General features: G+C 40.5%; 1 protein-coding gene across 4 annotated transcripts in view; it reads left to right on the top strand.

Annotated features, from left to right (window-relative positions):
* APP (amyloid beta precursor protein) overlaps window positions 1-16,040 on the top strand; it is a 244,534-nt gene that overhangs the window by 29,188 nt on the left and 199,306 nt on the right. For all 4 annotated transcript variants that reach the window (XM_080573113.1, XM_080573114.1, XM_080573112.1 and 1 more), the window contains exon 2: window positions 8,510-8,677. In XM_080573113.1, coding sequence (XP_080429239.1) covers window positions 8,510-8,677 — 168 coding nt within the window. The remainder of the gene's footprint in view (window positions 1-8,509; window positions 8,678-16,040) is intronic.

Here is a 16,040-nt window from a genome sequence, read left to right as displayed (position 1 = left end):
GCAGGGCTGTGGGTTGGTTGTGATACTTATTTTGGTTTCAGGCTCGGCAGGTGCCTGGAGCTGGGTCCAGATGGCATCCTGCTGGTGCTTGGAAAGTGACCTGAGGGAAGTTTTAAACCTAAGACACGTGGAATAAAAACATTGCAAGCCTCGGGAACCCGTGAAGGGTATGAGTGAGGAAAACAGTCGACTTCCAGAAGATTCCTTTGTGGAAATATTCTCTGCAGCCTCGAGAAGGGACTTGCTTCTCACGTGTTCGTGGAGCAGGCACTTCTTGAACGGCTGTGGAGGAGTGGGCAGGGTGCTGCCGTGACACCTGGTCCAGCTGTTGGAGAAGTGGGACAGGAGAGCAGCATGCAGGTGTTTGCACTCAGCTTAAACAGGGCATGGTTAGGGCAAATACAAATCTCCAATTTGCTGGGAGCTCTTCAGCAAAGTCTGTTTCTCAACCAGATTTCAGGTGTGTTGCAGTTTGACTCCATGCTTGAGTCTCAAAGGCTTTTGGTAAAGGCGCTGTGGGTCTGCGCTGGCTTTCCTGTCGTTGGGAGGTGGCCCTTCTCCTTTCTGGTTGCCAAAAACATTTGTCTTGTCCATACAAGCAGTTTTACTGAGCAATCAGTAAAATGTTTTTCGACCTATTTCTCTAGGCTGTTGACAACAATAATTGCTGCTACTGTTTCTATATTAACATTATACAATAAAATCGTTTCTAAATTATTCATGCTGATTTTGACAATCTTTTGCTTGTGACACCGTTTCTCTCTAAGGAGAAGCTGAGAGATGGAAAATTTTCCCTTGCTTTTGGCAAACAGCCATCTTAATTTGTGGGGAGACAATAGTTTGGTATTTCCTCGTTTTCTAATTTGGGTGCTTTATTTTATTTATTTATTTTTGACCCCGTATCCCTTCCTTTCTTGTAGATGTTATTTACTTATCTAGATAAGCAGGTTTTAAAATATAAATAGCTTTTTCACATAGATGCGTAATAATACTCGGAGGAGAACTACTATCTTTATGGCTTAAATAGTAAGTCTGGCAGTCCATATTCTGTGAACTTGTGAAAATTATATAGTTAACCAGGGGGCAAGAAGCCACAGACTTGTGTCTGGTGACAAGAGCCTGTATTAGCATGGCTGGGGGCTTCTGGGACCCAGCAGTGATCTTCGCTTGTGGGGTGCAGAGCGCTGAATGAGGAAGCAAACTGCTCTGCGCGCAAGTTGGGGTTGCTTTAGTTCATGAGAGACCTCGCATTTCAACCTGAACATAGTGCAAGTGTTTGGAGGAAGTGCAGGCATGGTCTGGAAAGGTGACACGTTGCGTGGGTGGCCTTGTTCTTCAGAGTATTTGGACTGCTCCTTGATTTTCATCTTCAGCAGAAGCTCTTCAACCTCGGAACTACATCGGTTGCCTTCTCGGTTGAAGGTCCGGAACTTGTGTGGAGTGGAAAGCAGGGAGGCATTATTCTAATCACCCCCTAAAATAAGGAGGATATTTGTTGTTCTTGAATAAGCTGTAGATATGGAGGTTGTTACCGAGTGTCCTCACTGTGAAAATAATTGCAAACAAAGCAATTTAGTACAAATTAAGCATGCTTTGAAGGCTTATGATAGTGGCTTCAGGTTAGTGTTGGCAGAATAAAACTGCCTAAATCAGAGAAGCCCTCTTAGGACATCTGGGGAATGCTTTTTGATGTTTCAGTGTTTAATAAATAGCACGTACAAGGTCTGATGCTTATTCTCATATTCTATTGTAGCCCTTAATTACAAATAAATAGCAGAGCTATCTGGATTGAAGCTGTGTAACTAGTCTATGGATGGAAACCCTCTTAAGACAAAACCTTGCAGCGTGTATTTTTTTTTGATTATGGCCTTAGCAGTGAACAAAGCCAACGCTTGTTGTTGAAATAGGGATTATGAAAAACTGTTAGCAATTAGTTTCTTACTAATTACTTTTGTAGTTGCAGAAAGCGATGACAGTGAATGAATGAGGAGAGGGCTATACTTTCTCTTAAATAATGGTGCCTAATTGAAAAAGGCTTTTTCTCTGAAGTGGTAAGGAGCTAAAAAAATGAAATCCTAACACCCCTTCTTCTGTTAAGGTAAAGGTTTTTATTTTTCTTTTTTTTTGTTTGTTTTTGTGTTTCACTTTTCTAACGGGATGAACTTCTTTTGGTCCTCTAATCCATTACAAAAGCCTTTTTTGAGTATCTTGGGAATCGTGTAAATTGCATGTGTAATCGTGTAAACCCAGCATGCTCAATACCCTGAAGAATCTGCACCTTTCCTCTGACATAGTTGTCAAATTACCACATCAGGAAGAGGGGAAAGGAAAGGGATACCTATACCACGTCTTCACGTGGGGAGAAAGTAGCTTCCCTATCTCACATCTTAGTCTTTCAATGCTTGCATGATGCCTGTTTTTTGTATTTTATTAAAAGTCAACATTTTTGGCATCATCTGCGCACTTGGAATGACTCCTTTCCCTCTCAAAACAGCTGAAAAATGCCATGAAACACCCATTTTTAGAGACAGGCTTTAATAATTAAACTGCTTAACTCAGGCAGCTTTGCCAGAACTCACCTTGTTTTGTCCTAATTTGATTAGGCTTGCAAATATTCATTATTTGACACAAGGTAATTGGAAAACAGATGGATTATGTCCCTCTTCTTTCATTATCCAAAGCATCAGACTTAGAATTAGCAGTTATATACTTGATGAGCTTTCTCTTATGGAATCATTTCCTGATCCCAGTCTTTAGCATTTGTCGTTTGTGTTTTTTTTTTTTTAAATGTTCTCACCTGAAGAATGGGTTCATGTTGTGCTTTCTTTTGAGAGCAGGCAGAATACCTTTGAAGTATAAGCTTCCAGTATTTTAAATTTCTTTGCTGTCAAATATTTTAAGCACTTCAGCATTTAGCTGCTCTAAAGGAAACCCTGCAGGGCGGCACGCGGGAAGATGTATGCAATTCTGGAAGAACCCAGTGTTGCGACTGAAGCACAGGCTGATGAAATGCTGAAACTGTTTAAGGGAGAACCTGCTGTCAGCGTAGGCCATTACCACTGTGACACATCATATCTTTGCTTTCAGAACTTCAACTCCTATTACAATTTTGCTACTTATTAATAAATGTATAACCAAATTTAATAACTTTGTTTTCTATGGCAAAAACACCAGGTTGGTGCTTTCGCAACCTGTGACATTAGACAAATATTTACGTAGAGTGCTTAAGGTACAATCAAGAGAGGTAAATTTTTTCAGAATCATGAAGTTGACATTTTGCAAATTTTGGTAGCTTCCATTTTAGAAATTTGTCTCTGGTGGAGATGTCTTATTGATAAATGTGATGAGTACTGTTTTATTTGGTCTTTGGAAACTGTGGATATACTGTGAAAAAAATGAGCATGGCCCTTACGGTTAACTGGAGACAGTGTGTTAATTGGTCTAACTTATTTAATGATTTGCTGAGAGGCAGCAAAAAAGCACATGCTACTTCTTCGAGGTCATATGCAAAGTAGACAAAATAAATGTGATTACAGTTTCATAAATATGCTCATAGTTTTCACTTTTGCAGGATACTAATAAAACAAATAGTTGTCGTTAATGTAATTTGTGTTGCATGAATTATTCTTTGGGAGACTAATCTGCCCTTGAGCTTTAGGATTAGTCAAGGAGAGATTTCCACTACAGACGTTATTGTAAACAGCTGGACCATAGCTTTATGTTGTTCAGCATTACTGTATAGAAGCTGCTTATCTGTGTAGATCAATGCTCCAGATTACTTGATTGTGTTGTAATGCAGATAATTTTTCTTGGCAGGCAGTGAATGTAAGTGGATTAAGCCATTGGCTATGAAGATAACTTGACTGATGCACAAAATTCTCTGCCAATTTGTGTCTTTTAGCTGGATATACCTTTGACATGACCAGCGATTCATGAATTCCTGTTTTAAATGTTGTGACAACCTGTATGGGACTAATCACTGTCACTACATCTAGTTTTTTTCTCTCATTTCAATTTCCTGCCTTTTCTTAAGTTGGTTTTGATTTTTTTGTGTAATAGTTTTAAAAGAAGTGCTACTTTTTTTTTTTTTCCCTCAGGTACGGTTTTTCATTCCTCTTTGTGACGAAACTGGTGCTGGATGTGTCTGTTAACACACAACCCAAGGAACCATTATTGATTTTATTAGCAACTTGTGTAGGCCAGAGACTCTCTTGAAAGTAGTTGTTATCTCATCTTTTATTTTTAGCTTTGCTGTGATAGTGAGGCGTCGTCACAATCCAGTTCCTGGGCAGGGGGGAAAGGAGAATTATTTTTTCCTCAAAGTGCTATATGTCTGAGGTCTTCAGGACAAGCTTGAAGGGAAGGGAGATGGTGTGAAGAGAGAGTTGTTTCTTTCTCCTGGTGTAATATGGAATATATAAGTGACTCAGTTTCTTATCTGGAGGTCTTGGGACAGACCAGCCAGAAGTTTCTAGCACACCTTTCATTCATGGAAAGCTTTTCTAGGACAGTCCTGATGGAAAATATAGTTGGGGTGTTGGGTGAGGCTTACTCTTCAAATGTCAACATAGTCTAGATGGTACAGCAAGTTCGTCAGCTGGAAAAGTTAAGCAGTGTTTGGTGTTCAGTGCTGTTAACTTTGGGGGGAGACCAAAATCTGCAGCAGAGCCTGCTGTAAGAACTGAAATTGAAAAACCTGTGCAAACCCACAAGACATGTAGGTGAACTTGTTAGAAGTGAACACTTCTGAATGTTTGCGAGGTATGGAGTAATTTTGTTAGAATACCTCTTACTGTTTTTTGTGCTTTTTCTTACTGATAGATGCCATGCTGAGCATGCCAGCAGAAATGCAGTGCAAGGTTGGAAACTGGCATGCAGGCCTTACCAGCTCAAGGTTACTTTTGATATTGAAGCTTTTAAAACATAAGTAGCATAAGCTGTGCAGGTGGCAGAGACCCCGCGTGAGAGAGGCGGCACGGGCAGTGAGCATCAGAGACCCCCACCACTGCCAGTCCAACTCACAGGCACCTGAGAGGCTTCACGGCTCGTTTTCTCACGTCATATCCATCACACTCATAAAATTAAACGGCAATAATGCCTTCTTGAATTCACTGTTTATGTTACTGTTCTTATGTAGGAATGTGCCCTGGATTAAAATAGATCCCATAAATTAAGGCTACGAGGACTGATCCCTTCCAGATGCCGTTTTTAGCAGGTCTCTTGGGAATGCTCCATGGTGGGCACTGGCGGGAGGGGCAGCCTGATGCATCTTGCTGACAGGTTTTCATTTGCCGTTTCACTCTGGTAAAACAAAAGAAGGCTGCATGTTGTATAGGCTTGCTGTGTAGGGCTGCATTGAGAAAAGGGAAGGAACCGGGAAATGTGTCATCAGAAACGTTCTTCTGAAGTATCTGTTATTTAGCATAACTGGTTATTTTGGACCAAGTGCATAATGGATTTTTAGCTTCACGGATTTCAGCTTTTTGCCTGTGGTTTTTATTACAGTCAGAAAGAAGGATTGCAAAGGTAAACAACACATCAAAGAGTGCAATGCAGTATAAAGCTTGGTGCAATAGCCACATTTTTTTTAATGCTGGGATCACTGTCAGTCACTGTTGATGGCAAGTTAGCTCTCTGGGAAAAAAAAGGAGTAACAATGCTGAAACATGCCTACAAAATGGGGTGAACAGAAATCTTGTATGCTCCTCAGGAGTATCTTGTTCAGGTGTCAGCAAAAGGCCCATCAGAAGCTCTAAATCTAGGTTTCATATGGCCAAGGTCAGATGCGCTAATGCAGTCAGCCTTTGCCTTCTCATAAAGAAATGTTAGGATTGACTACTGTGTTTGGGCCATCACCTCTGCATAAACTCCTCCATCAGCATCAGCCGTTTCTGTGGATTTTACAGTAAGTAATTTCTTGAAAAGCAAGAAGCTGACAGTTTTCAATCTGAAAAAAGTGCCATAGCAGATCAACTTATTTTCTTCAGAAATGAAATATCAGATGGCAAAAATCTTGGATTAGCATTATATATTACAGAAAGAAAATGGAGATGGCACAAAAGGCTGTCTCAAGGGCAGTTTTTCTGTTAAAGCTTCTGTGGTGGAACTGCGAGTTTCACAGATATGATGCTGAAAATGCAACACTGGACATTACTAAAGTGAGAGACTTTTAGTTTAAACACCAGGGCTGCATTGTGACAGCAAGCTCTTACCTTCAGATATTAAACAGTTTAATGTCTTTTTTTTCTTTTTTTTTTTTTCCTTCCTGATGTAAAATCGTTAAATAGGTGATGTTTCCACTCTAGCTGTTTGTTTGAAAGCTCCTATCGTCAAGCCGCAGATATGACAGACAATTCATTAACCTACTATCCTTGCTTAAGGGCATTCTAAAGGAGTTCAACTTTGGAAGCAAAGATTTGCATTATTCATGATCATAATCTAAATGCTTTCGTTCTGTTTACAGCGTCTGTTAATTGCTCTTGTATTCCTTTATGATTAGAAACATTTAGCTGTCTTAATCAATAAGATGAAGTGCTATGCTGAGCAGTTAATTAGTATGGCCCTGTCAGCTCAAAATACAGAAAGCTAAATGTGCTCATGACTTGCTTTAGTAATTTGATTAAGCTAGAAGTCTTGTCCTTTCCGAAGGGAATGAGGTTTTAAGTAGACAGTCATAGGTTGTCATGTTAGAGTTAAATTGATAGCACTCCAAGTAAACTGCCACCTTTTTTTCCCCAGCTTTAGCTGTCTTCGTAGCTAACGGGAAGGAAAAAAAAATCAAAAACCTCTCCATTTTAAACCCACAGGGCATGTCTCACATGCCACATATGGAACGACTCATGTCTATTTTATTTGAAATTTTGGTAAAGTTATGTTGCATCTAGAAGAGAAGCTGAGATAGTGACGGGAAGTCACTGCCAGTAGATGTGTTCCTTCTTTCCTTAGGCTACATTACAGTATTAAAGAAAACAAGAAAATAAATGTTCTTTTCAAACAAACAAAACTCATAGAACCTGAAATACTTGTTTTAATTACGGCATTTTAACTTGCAGTGTTAATCTAGTATGTTAGGGTAGTTAGATGTTGACTCCTAATGTTTCTTGGTGCAGTGTTTTATCATTGTAGGCATATAAAATTCATGAAGCTTTTCTGGGGGAAGGGGAATGTTTAAATGAAGAGTGGGGAAATTAAGATACTGGATTTGCATACCTCTTAAAAGAAAGTCTTCAGTTTTTCATGAATTTTTCAAATGTTTTTAATTTTTCCCCTGAGAAGCATTCTAGCTAAAAAATTAAAAGTTAAAAATAGATATTTAAACATAATTGCGTACTCTACCATACCTCTAATGTGACAGGCTCACTTTTGAGACACGAGGGACCATGAATCCCTGTTGACTTCTCTCATGATGAACGTTACCTCAGGAGGAGATTTATCTTTGCAGATGCTAAAATCGAACTGGATCGTGAGTTGTGCAGTATGACTTGTTCCCGTTCTTGGTTGGAGGCAGATTGTTTGACTAGTGTTGGATGTGTGCTTTCCTCCACTGTAGTCTTCTTGACAGACATTTTGCTCCATTTACAGTTATGGTAGACTCGTTGATCCTTTCATTTCAGCTACTGATTTATCTACTTTTAATTTTTAATCTTTTTAAAATTTTGGTAGGGATTAAGATGAATTACATATAGGTAGGGTGCACCTTGGTGAAAAAGGAATGGTTTATGGCTTCTTGAAAACAGGACATTTGGAATAATTTCTTGTTGTCATAGGCACCCTAACGTGGATTTTGGTGTGATTTCTGTTACCAGTGAAAGTGCCGATTAAGTAGTGGAACAGAATCTTTAAAATGTTTGATTTCATACGAGTGCTGTTGCATGGTTATAAAGTGTTTTGGGAAAGGATTAATATAAATCTGGCTCCACAGACGTTACTTCTGTTTCTCCCATGCATCGTGCAGGCTCAGTGGTTAAACCGACGTGGAGGTCTGTGGGCGAAGAGGGTTGAGCTAGCTTTTTTCTAAGTGCAGGCAGGAGGCTGACAGACATTACAGAATTGTGTTCAGTTCAGAAATTGTCGAGGGTGGCTTTGGTGTGGAGCTCCATGCTCTGGCAGCGGGTAGGCCTTGCAAGCAGGGCGGCTCCTGGTGGCACTGGGCCGGGCAGGGCACTTGTCGCGGGCAGGGAAGAGCACTTGGCCTAGAGTTTCCTGTCCCATTGCCAGTGTGCCAAGTTAAATTTCTGTAATCAACAATATTTCGTGTTCTGTGTTTAGCCCAAGTCGATGAGATAATTTCGGGAGTTTGTTTACTCCTTTAAACTTTGTGTGACATTATTGCGTGTCTGAATTTCTGTGGAGACTTTATTTCCTCGTTACGTATTTCTCGAACTTGAGTCTTTACAGCCATGGGTGGGTAAGCCTAGAACTTGATTCAGGCTTGCTATGGCTGTTACTGCTTTGGAAGGACTGAAATGTCAGATACAAGAGTAAAACTTATTTTTTCTTCTCATTCTAGGTGCCTGCTGATGGAAATGCTGGATTGTTGGCAGAGCCTCAAATCGCCATGTTCTGTGGCAAACTCAATATGCACATGAATGTTCAGAATGGAAAATGGGAATCTGACCCCTCCGGGACCAAGACCTGCATCGGCACTAAAGAAGGAATTCTGCAGTATTGCCAGGAAGTAAGTCCCTTGTTCAGGAAATAAGTAGTGTTTCTCATTCTGAATTACCTATGTGCAGGTGCTTGCTGGAGGACTGAATCCATAGGGATCTTAACTTTCTATTTTCTCTTCGGCTCCATTGCCCTTTTACCCTTCTTAAAGAGGCTCTCCCCAGAGGCTATTATTAAAACAGCTTCAAAAATTGTCTGCAGGGGGATCGTCGAGAGTATTGTTGGGCAATTTCATCCCTCTGTCGTATGCCCATGGGGGATAATTTTATATAGTATATGTACAATGAACTTCTGATTTATAAAGTATTTTGAATAAAGCTGAGATGACAGAAAGAACAACTGTTTTAAATAAACTGGGCTGATCTTGGAAGTCAGCTGCAACATGTCCATTGTAATTGTACCACGATACTGAAATACCGTGGGTCAGTCCAGAGTTATTGGTCACTGCTGCACACTGAACCATTCAGAGTTTCTTAATAGAAAAAGCTTGCCCTACAGATGAAGTCACAATGAACAATTTCATATCTGAGAGCAGAAACTTATTACCCACTCACTCATGTCCTAAGAACAGATTGTGTATCTAATTTTGTTTTGTCTCCATGCTGTGATAGCGTGATAACCTCGTACCAGTGTGTGACAATTTGAAAAGAAAATGTGGATTTCATGCCATGAAACAAAAGGGCATGGCTTGAGTTGCTTTAGCCCTTATGTCTTTTTATACCATCTCTTTTTTTTTTTTTTTTTTAAAGTAGGGGCTATTGCTTATTGCCATTGCAGTAGCTGTCTTGCTTCCTAAATGTCAAACTAATTCCTGTGAAAATGCCTCTTTAAAAAGGAAGATAATTCGCACTTCAGATCTTTTCTCTCTTAGCATCTTCATTCCTGCCCTTTCACCCATTGATTGTTCCTTATGTTTCTTACGGTGTATTGTTCAGTTGTTGAGTTTGGGCTTTATGGTCATGAATACTAATTTTAAGAAAGAACCTATAAAGGATATTAAAATGGGTACTTCGCCATTAGCTTTGTCTTTTAATAAAAAGTATTGCTTTTTGAAATTCATAATATTTTTATATAATACTAACAAAAATACCAAACATAACATGCTGGCAGGGTTTAAAAGGTTTCTTCTTGATTTCCATAGTCTGCTTTGAGTTATCTAAATAAAGTTGATTTACATATAATGAAATTATCGAGGGTGGGGGAAGAAATAAGAAGATGAAAGTAGAAAGTGAATAAAAGCTCACAAGGTAGAAAGTCTTTCTAAAGTTAAAGAAAAAAATACATGAATTTATAGGAAGTAAGAATAGAAAGTTTGGTCAGTTTTAAGGCATGAATAATTCAGGAGCTTGGCAATTCAGTTACAGGGGCTGCAGTAAGAAAGGATTCCAAAACAAGGACTGAGAACTGTAAAACTCAGCTGAATGTCAGGTGATTTTGAAATTTTGGATGGCATAGAAAAATGCTTCTATTAAAAAAAAAAAAAAACTAAAAAAAAGGAAAAGGAGTTGGAAGGTAGTAGCTGTATACTGACTGATAACAAAGGGAATAGTAAGGACAGCTATGAGTATACATAAGGAAAATATGTTCACAGGGAGAGTGGCCAAGAGCTGGTACAGGTACCCAGGAGGGATGTGGAGTCTCCATCTCTGGAAACTGGGAGAAGTGAACGGGCCAAGGGCCCAAGGAGCTTGGTCTGGTTTTGGTGTTAGCCCTACTTGAAGCAGGGGAAGGCCTAGGGTGCTTATTATATTAATATTAGGTGCTTATGTATTAATACTGGGTGCTTATATATTAATTATTAGGGTGCTTATATTGGGTGATCTTGTCGCAATTTTAGGGCGTCTCTGTAGCTACAGTTAAAAGCACAGCATAGGGGGTTCAGCGCTGTCACAAGGCAAGCTGTTGGCCAGGCTGCTCCCTAAAAATGGGGCAGGCATCTTACTGTTTTTAGTTAATCTGTGTTATTACTGGGGCATAAGACATGAAAAGGCTAAGGAGGTAGTAGGCACGGTAGAGAGCAGCCAGGGAGATGGGGGTTTTGTCTGCATGCCCAGGACTGCAGTGGGTCATCTGGCTCAGCTGCAGGAGCTGGCCTCCTTTGCTTTCACTCCCAGGTCCTCAGAGATCCGGGAGAAATACGTGAGTAAGGGTGGGCAGAAGGTAATTCTCAGTCACCCTCAGCAGTGATTAAGCAGTGCGCTCTCATTAACTTCAAGAGCGAGCAATTCTGCCGTGGAGTTTTGAAACGTGGGGATCTGGCTGAAAACTGTTTCCTTGCTGTGCTCGCCAGTAGGCTTTCTGTTTGTTCGTGGGAAAGTGCTGATGCCCTGGCTGTCCTGCCTGATCCCTTGGCTTTCTTCTCCACCTGAGTCGCCCTGTCCAGCTGGCTGTAGGAAGGGGCAGGCTGCTGTGGGATGTCAGAGCACTTGGCAGCGCCACAGCTCTGTAAGCAGCTGCTTGCGGGTGGGGAGGAATCATGCGAGTCCCTGCTTTTTTAATGCTGGTAACAAATAATAACAAATATTATGAAGGTCAGATCTGCTGATGAGATAAAATTAAAAGTCAAATCAAAATTGATCCAGCCCTGCAGAATGGACAGAAGCTCCTGATTTTGTACAGCTTTTTCCCATAGTCTTCCGTGCTTCCCCTCGTCCATTTCTGTAGCATGATGGGCTTTTGGTATGGCCAGGAAAGGACATTACTGTCTTGCTTTTGTCTTACTTTCCCATGACTTGACAAGAAGAATGGAAAAATCAGATACAAGCAGCTTCTTCTACTAAAGAAAAGAATTTGGAGAGTAGTGCTAATACACACCAGTCAGGCTGGCTTCTCAGCCGTGGAGAACCCTTTGTTGCTTGATGCTCCAAATATGCTTTGTATCCAGGGGGTAACGAGTGAGGTGGTTTTCCTCTTGCCTTCTGCTGTTTACAATGGCTGTGGAGATAGCACCTGCTGCTGGGCCCAGGGAGTGGGGCAAATTTGCATTTTCCTGTTAGCAGGAAGCAATAGACATTGAGATTGAGATGGGGTACCTTTTGCATTGGAATAGTACATGGGTAAAATCTTTCTTAGTTTTGCCAGATGCAACCTTATTCTTCCTTCTTTTTTTCTTCTCCATGTTGCCTTTTTCCCCAAAAGGCTGACTGCTGCTTCTTGAGGTGTGTTTTTTCTCAGTACAGGCAGAGTTTATATGTTCTGCTAATAAAGCAGACAGGTAATCTGCCCGAATCTGTTTGTCACGCTGTCTGACACCATGGCAGCTTCCTTCATTCTTCAGTCCCCCTGGAGCGGCAGCTGTTGGCACTGCTCTGCTGCGGTGCTGTTCCCCCTTCCCCCTCCTCCCCCAACTCTGAGCTGAGCACTGAAATGACAGGGAGCTGGGGATGAGATTTTCCCCTGCATCTCCAATGAGAAATCTCTTCTGTCCATCTTGTTGTTCTACCTGTTTTTTTGTTGCAGGTATCCTGTGTAGCTTTGTGCCAGTCATTATTATTGGGGCTATAATGCAAGGGATGATGTTCTCCTGTAGTACATCCTGTAGAGGTAACCTGTGCACCCAGTTCCTCCTACACCAGGGAAAGACCAGAAAGGACATACCTAGAGGAGGTGGCTGGGCAAAAACTCAGTGAGCAAGTACAGCAGAGTTCTTGCTGTATGGGCTCCTTGGCTCTAAAATAACACAAAGTTAGTAACGTCAGGAAACTCCTATTCACTCAGTGTTAATCCAAAATGGTACTCCGGGTAGTCTCTGGCTTTGTTTTCTTCCATGAAAGTATACAGACATAAGTAAACAAACAAATCTCCCCTCTCAGCAAAACTTACAAAAGTAGATGCATTCCTCTGTCTCCTTATAAATAATTTTAAAAAGAGCTTTTCTGTACATTGCAACGCTGGAACATGTGTGGAGTACAGAAGGACTTAGATTTTTCCTTTAGAGAAGGCATAACAGGTAGCCTTGCATGTTTCCCTTGAGATTGTCATCATTGCCTCTCCTTGTCTGTTGCCAGTGTAGGAGGATTTTTGAAGCCTTGATGCAGGAAGTAACAGCAGAGGAGCATTGCAGGGGCAGAAAGGGAGGAACAAGTAATAGGCAGAACCACCTACGTGTTTTAAAGACGTATGTCACTTGTTGTTGCTTCTCTTCTTCTTTTGAGTGGGAGCTCAGTGCAGTGCAGGAACTGTCTGGATTTGTGTTTGGGCAACACATCCCACAGTTTGAATATGACAAAGCTCAAAAACTGTAACTTATTTGAAAGGAAATGAAAGATACTTGAATGCAACCAACTAATTTCCTTGACTTCAGTTAAACTCTGCTCCTGAAATAACAAGAAGTGGTTCTGGAAGCAGGGCACACTGATCTTTTCTGATTTCAGATCTATACAATCTTATGTGTTTTTAAGGTAAGGCAAACTAAATAAAATGTACTTGTTTATTAAGGAGTTAGCAACTTAAGCTGGTTGCCTCTCTCTTTTTTTTTTTAAATACAGCAAAATCAAATGTTTCTGGGTAGAATTAGACACTCATTAGAGAAGTACAATTTATTCACAGTATTTTTTAATATCAAACTGATGTATACAATCTATTTGTACCCATTATTATTGTAATTTGTACCCATTACTGAAAAGTAAAATGGCATGGGCCTGAATTGCATACAGCTGTCAAATGCAAGTGCTGCAGGCACTAGAACAATGTTTATTCAGGGTGCATTAATGTAAATGGAGTGGTTACACCTGTGTATGTGCCAAAATCATTAACTTGTTGTGAGTATACTAGCTGACATTTCAAATCAAGCCATCGGTCAATCTAGTCCTGTTGCTGACACTGCAGTACCAGCTATTTTAGAGGGATGTTGGAAAAACCCTGCCATCTGCAATTACTGGATAACTAGCCCCCCGGGTAAAGTTTCTTCCCAACAGCCACTGATTGCACGTTAGCTGATGCCCTGAAACGTGGGGACCGCTGCTCCTGGATTTTGCTTTTTGTTTTGTGGAGGAATTTTGGTATCCCTACCCACAGATGTTCAAGTGGAAGGTGGCAGCAGCTCTGATGGGGCACGCTATTACTGAAGGAAGGTGCATTTTGGAGCAGGTTGTGCTCAACACTGAAGGCCAGACAGCTGCTTATTTTGCTAAACAGTTTTCACAAAGCCAAGCTGGAACCTGCCTTTTGGCAAAGTACATGTTTTCATAGTCGCATGAATGTGAGAAGTAGGAAGTTAATTTAGGTGTGTTCGGTTCCCCATTTAAATGGAATGAGTGTTCAGATGGAAAATGTTGGTGTGTGTTGTATTATATTAGCAATTTTAAACAGCTACTATGTGCTGAATTTTATATCTAGTAATTAGGATACATTATATAAGTTGCTTGAAGGGCTGACATTATTTTACTTGTCTGTGCTGAACTCAGTGTCCAAAATGAATTGTAAAATCAACACTCACAGCTGGCAGAAAATTCATGTTGCCTAATATGTGTCTCCCCCACACACGCTTAGTTTAATTTGGAGGTGCTTATTTCCACTTAAAGCGTGCATGGAATTGAACAGAATGGAGAGGAACTGTTCTGAAAATTGTACTTTCTAAAGCAAACCAAAAACACAGTAAAAGTCATTTGGCTTTGGATTGTGTTTGCACTGTTGAAGGGATGGAGTATAAACCTGAGAACTTGGAGATCTAGGCGTGCCTCATAGCCAGCTACTGGCTTGCTGCCAAACCTTTGACTAGATGCTTAGAGCAGCTTGCAGCGGCAGAGTGTCGGGGTTGGCTTCAGCCAGCGTTACCCCTGGCCTCTGAGTGCACCTGACTGCTTGGGTTCGTCTGCGAGGTCGTGACATGTACCCGCTTCCATCTTACATATCAGTGAGATCCATCAGTGTCTTGCAATGGATGTGCATTCCTTACAGAAGTCTGCCCCAGAAATTAAAAAAAAATAATAATTACAAGTGCACATTGCTGTGCTGTGGTTATTTCTTGGTGCTAGGTGGAGGAGCAGAAAAGAGTAGGGTAAATTCAGATAACAGATAAGTCACTGTAGCTGTTGACAAAACAGTGTTGACATATGTAATCTCTAATTATAATACTTCCAGAAAGGATATTGGTGTCATTTGCTCAAATCTTCTCTGTTTATGCCACGTGCTTAGTTAAGTTGCTGCTGAAACCCAAAGCAACTTCCTAACCAGATCCAGCACAACTTGGGATGTGATGGTAATAAGCCTTTGGCATTGATTCGCCCTACAACCTCCTGCCTCAAGGTAATCCTCAAGTCACTTCATCCATAGGTGGGCCGAAGGGTCCACCATCACATCCAACTTGCTGCTCCATCCTCATTTTGTTTGTTTGACTCCACACCACCGGGGTGTCACAGAATCCTTCTGGTCTTGTTGCCCTGGGCACCACATGTCCCAAAATCAGGCAGGCAGGACTGGTGGCAGCAGCTGCTGCTCTGAGAGCTGCAGGTTTGTTAAAGGGGTTGTTGGGCTGCCAGGAATGGTGATAATTTTTAATAAATAAATTTAAAATCAGGCTTTTCTTCTGGGAAGAGAATTTGAAATGCAATGAAAATGGCCTTGCTCCTTTGATAACAGTTTCTCTCCGTGTTATCTTGTCATTTTCACCCTAATATGAATTGTTGCTTTTATCTAGGCTGTATAATGTGCTCTTTCTAGTTTCTCAAACCAAATAGCCACTGCATTGAAGAAGAAACTGAATTTTAAACCTACACTCCTCTAAATTCAGTTTAAAAAGTCATACATTTCGCTCTGAGGAAAATGATCCATTTAATCATGGGAAATATACAAATTTTTGGCAGCACAGACCGTCCTTAAAACAAATGACATTTTCAAGGCACACGTGTGTTGGTATATTCTAAGATGTGCACAGTCATGCTTAAAAGATTGGGTGAATGGTATCTTAGCACTCCTTGCATTGATTATTGAGGTCTTTTTTTTTTTTTTTAACTTAGCTTTTGGTCCACAGGAAAAATTGAATTAATTTACTTTTTCTGCCAGTGCTTACACTTCACTTGCTTCAATGAAAACTTAGTATTTTGCAAATGCAGGTTCTACTACAGATGATCTTTACCCTACAGTTAAACTGTAGCATGTTCACAGTGTAACTTTCTTGAGAAAGTAGGAGCTTTTAGCCCAGATGCTGTAGTCTACCATTTAAATATATTTCAAATCAAGTGACTAATGAAACTTAGTGCATATGTGTTGCAAGATGCTGCCTTCTTTTATTTTGTTAATAATGAAGAGCTCCCTGTTCCTTTTTTCCCCATGCAGACTTCTTTGTATGTCCTGAAAATAAATTAGATTAAAAACATCAGAATCTCAATATGTTCAATTTCTTTTATGACAATTTTTTTTCAAATCCTTTTGAA

This window comes from Anser brachyrhynchus (assembly GCF_964034855.1).
Source record: "Anser brachyrhynchus genome assembly, chromosome: 1".
Taxonomy (NCBI): domain Eukaryota; kingdom Metazoa; phylum Chordata; class Aves; order Anseriformes; family Anatidae; genus Anser; species Anser brachyrhynchus.
The sequence above is the reverse complement of the archived record's forward strand: the minus strand, read 5'-3'. Positions and strand labels throughout refer to the sequence as shown.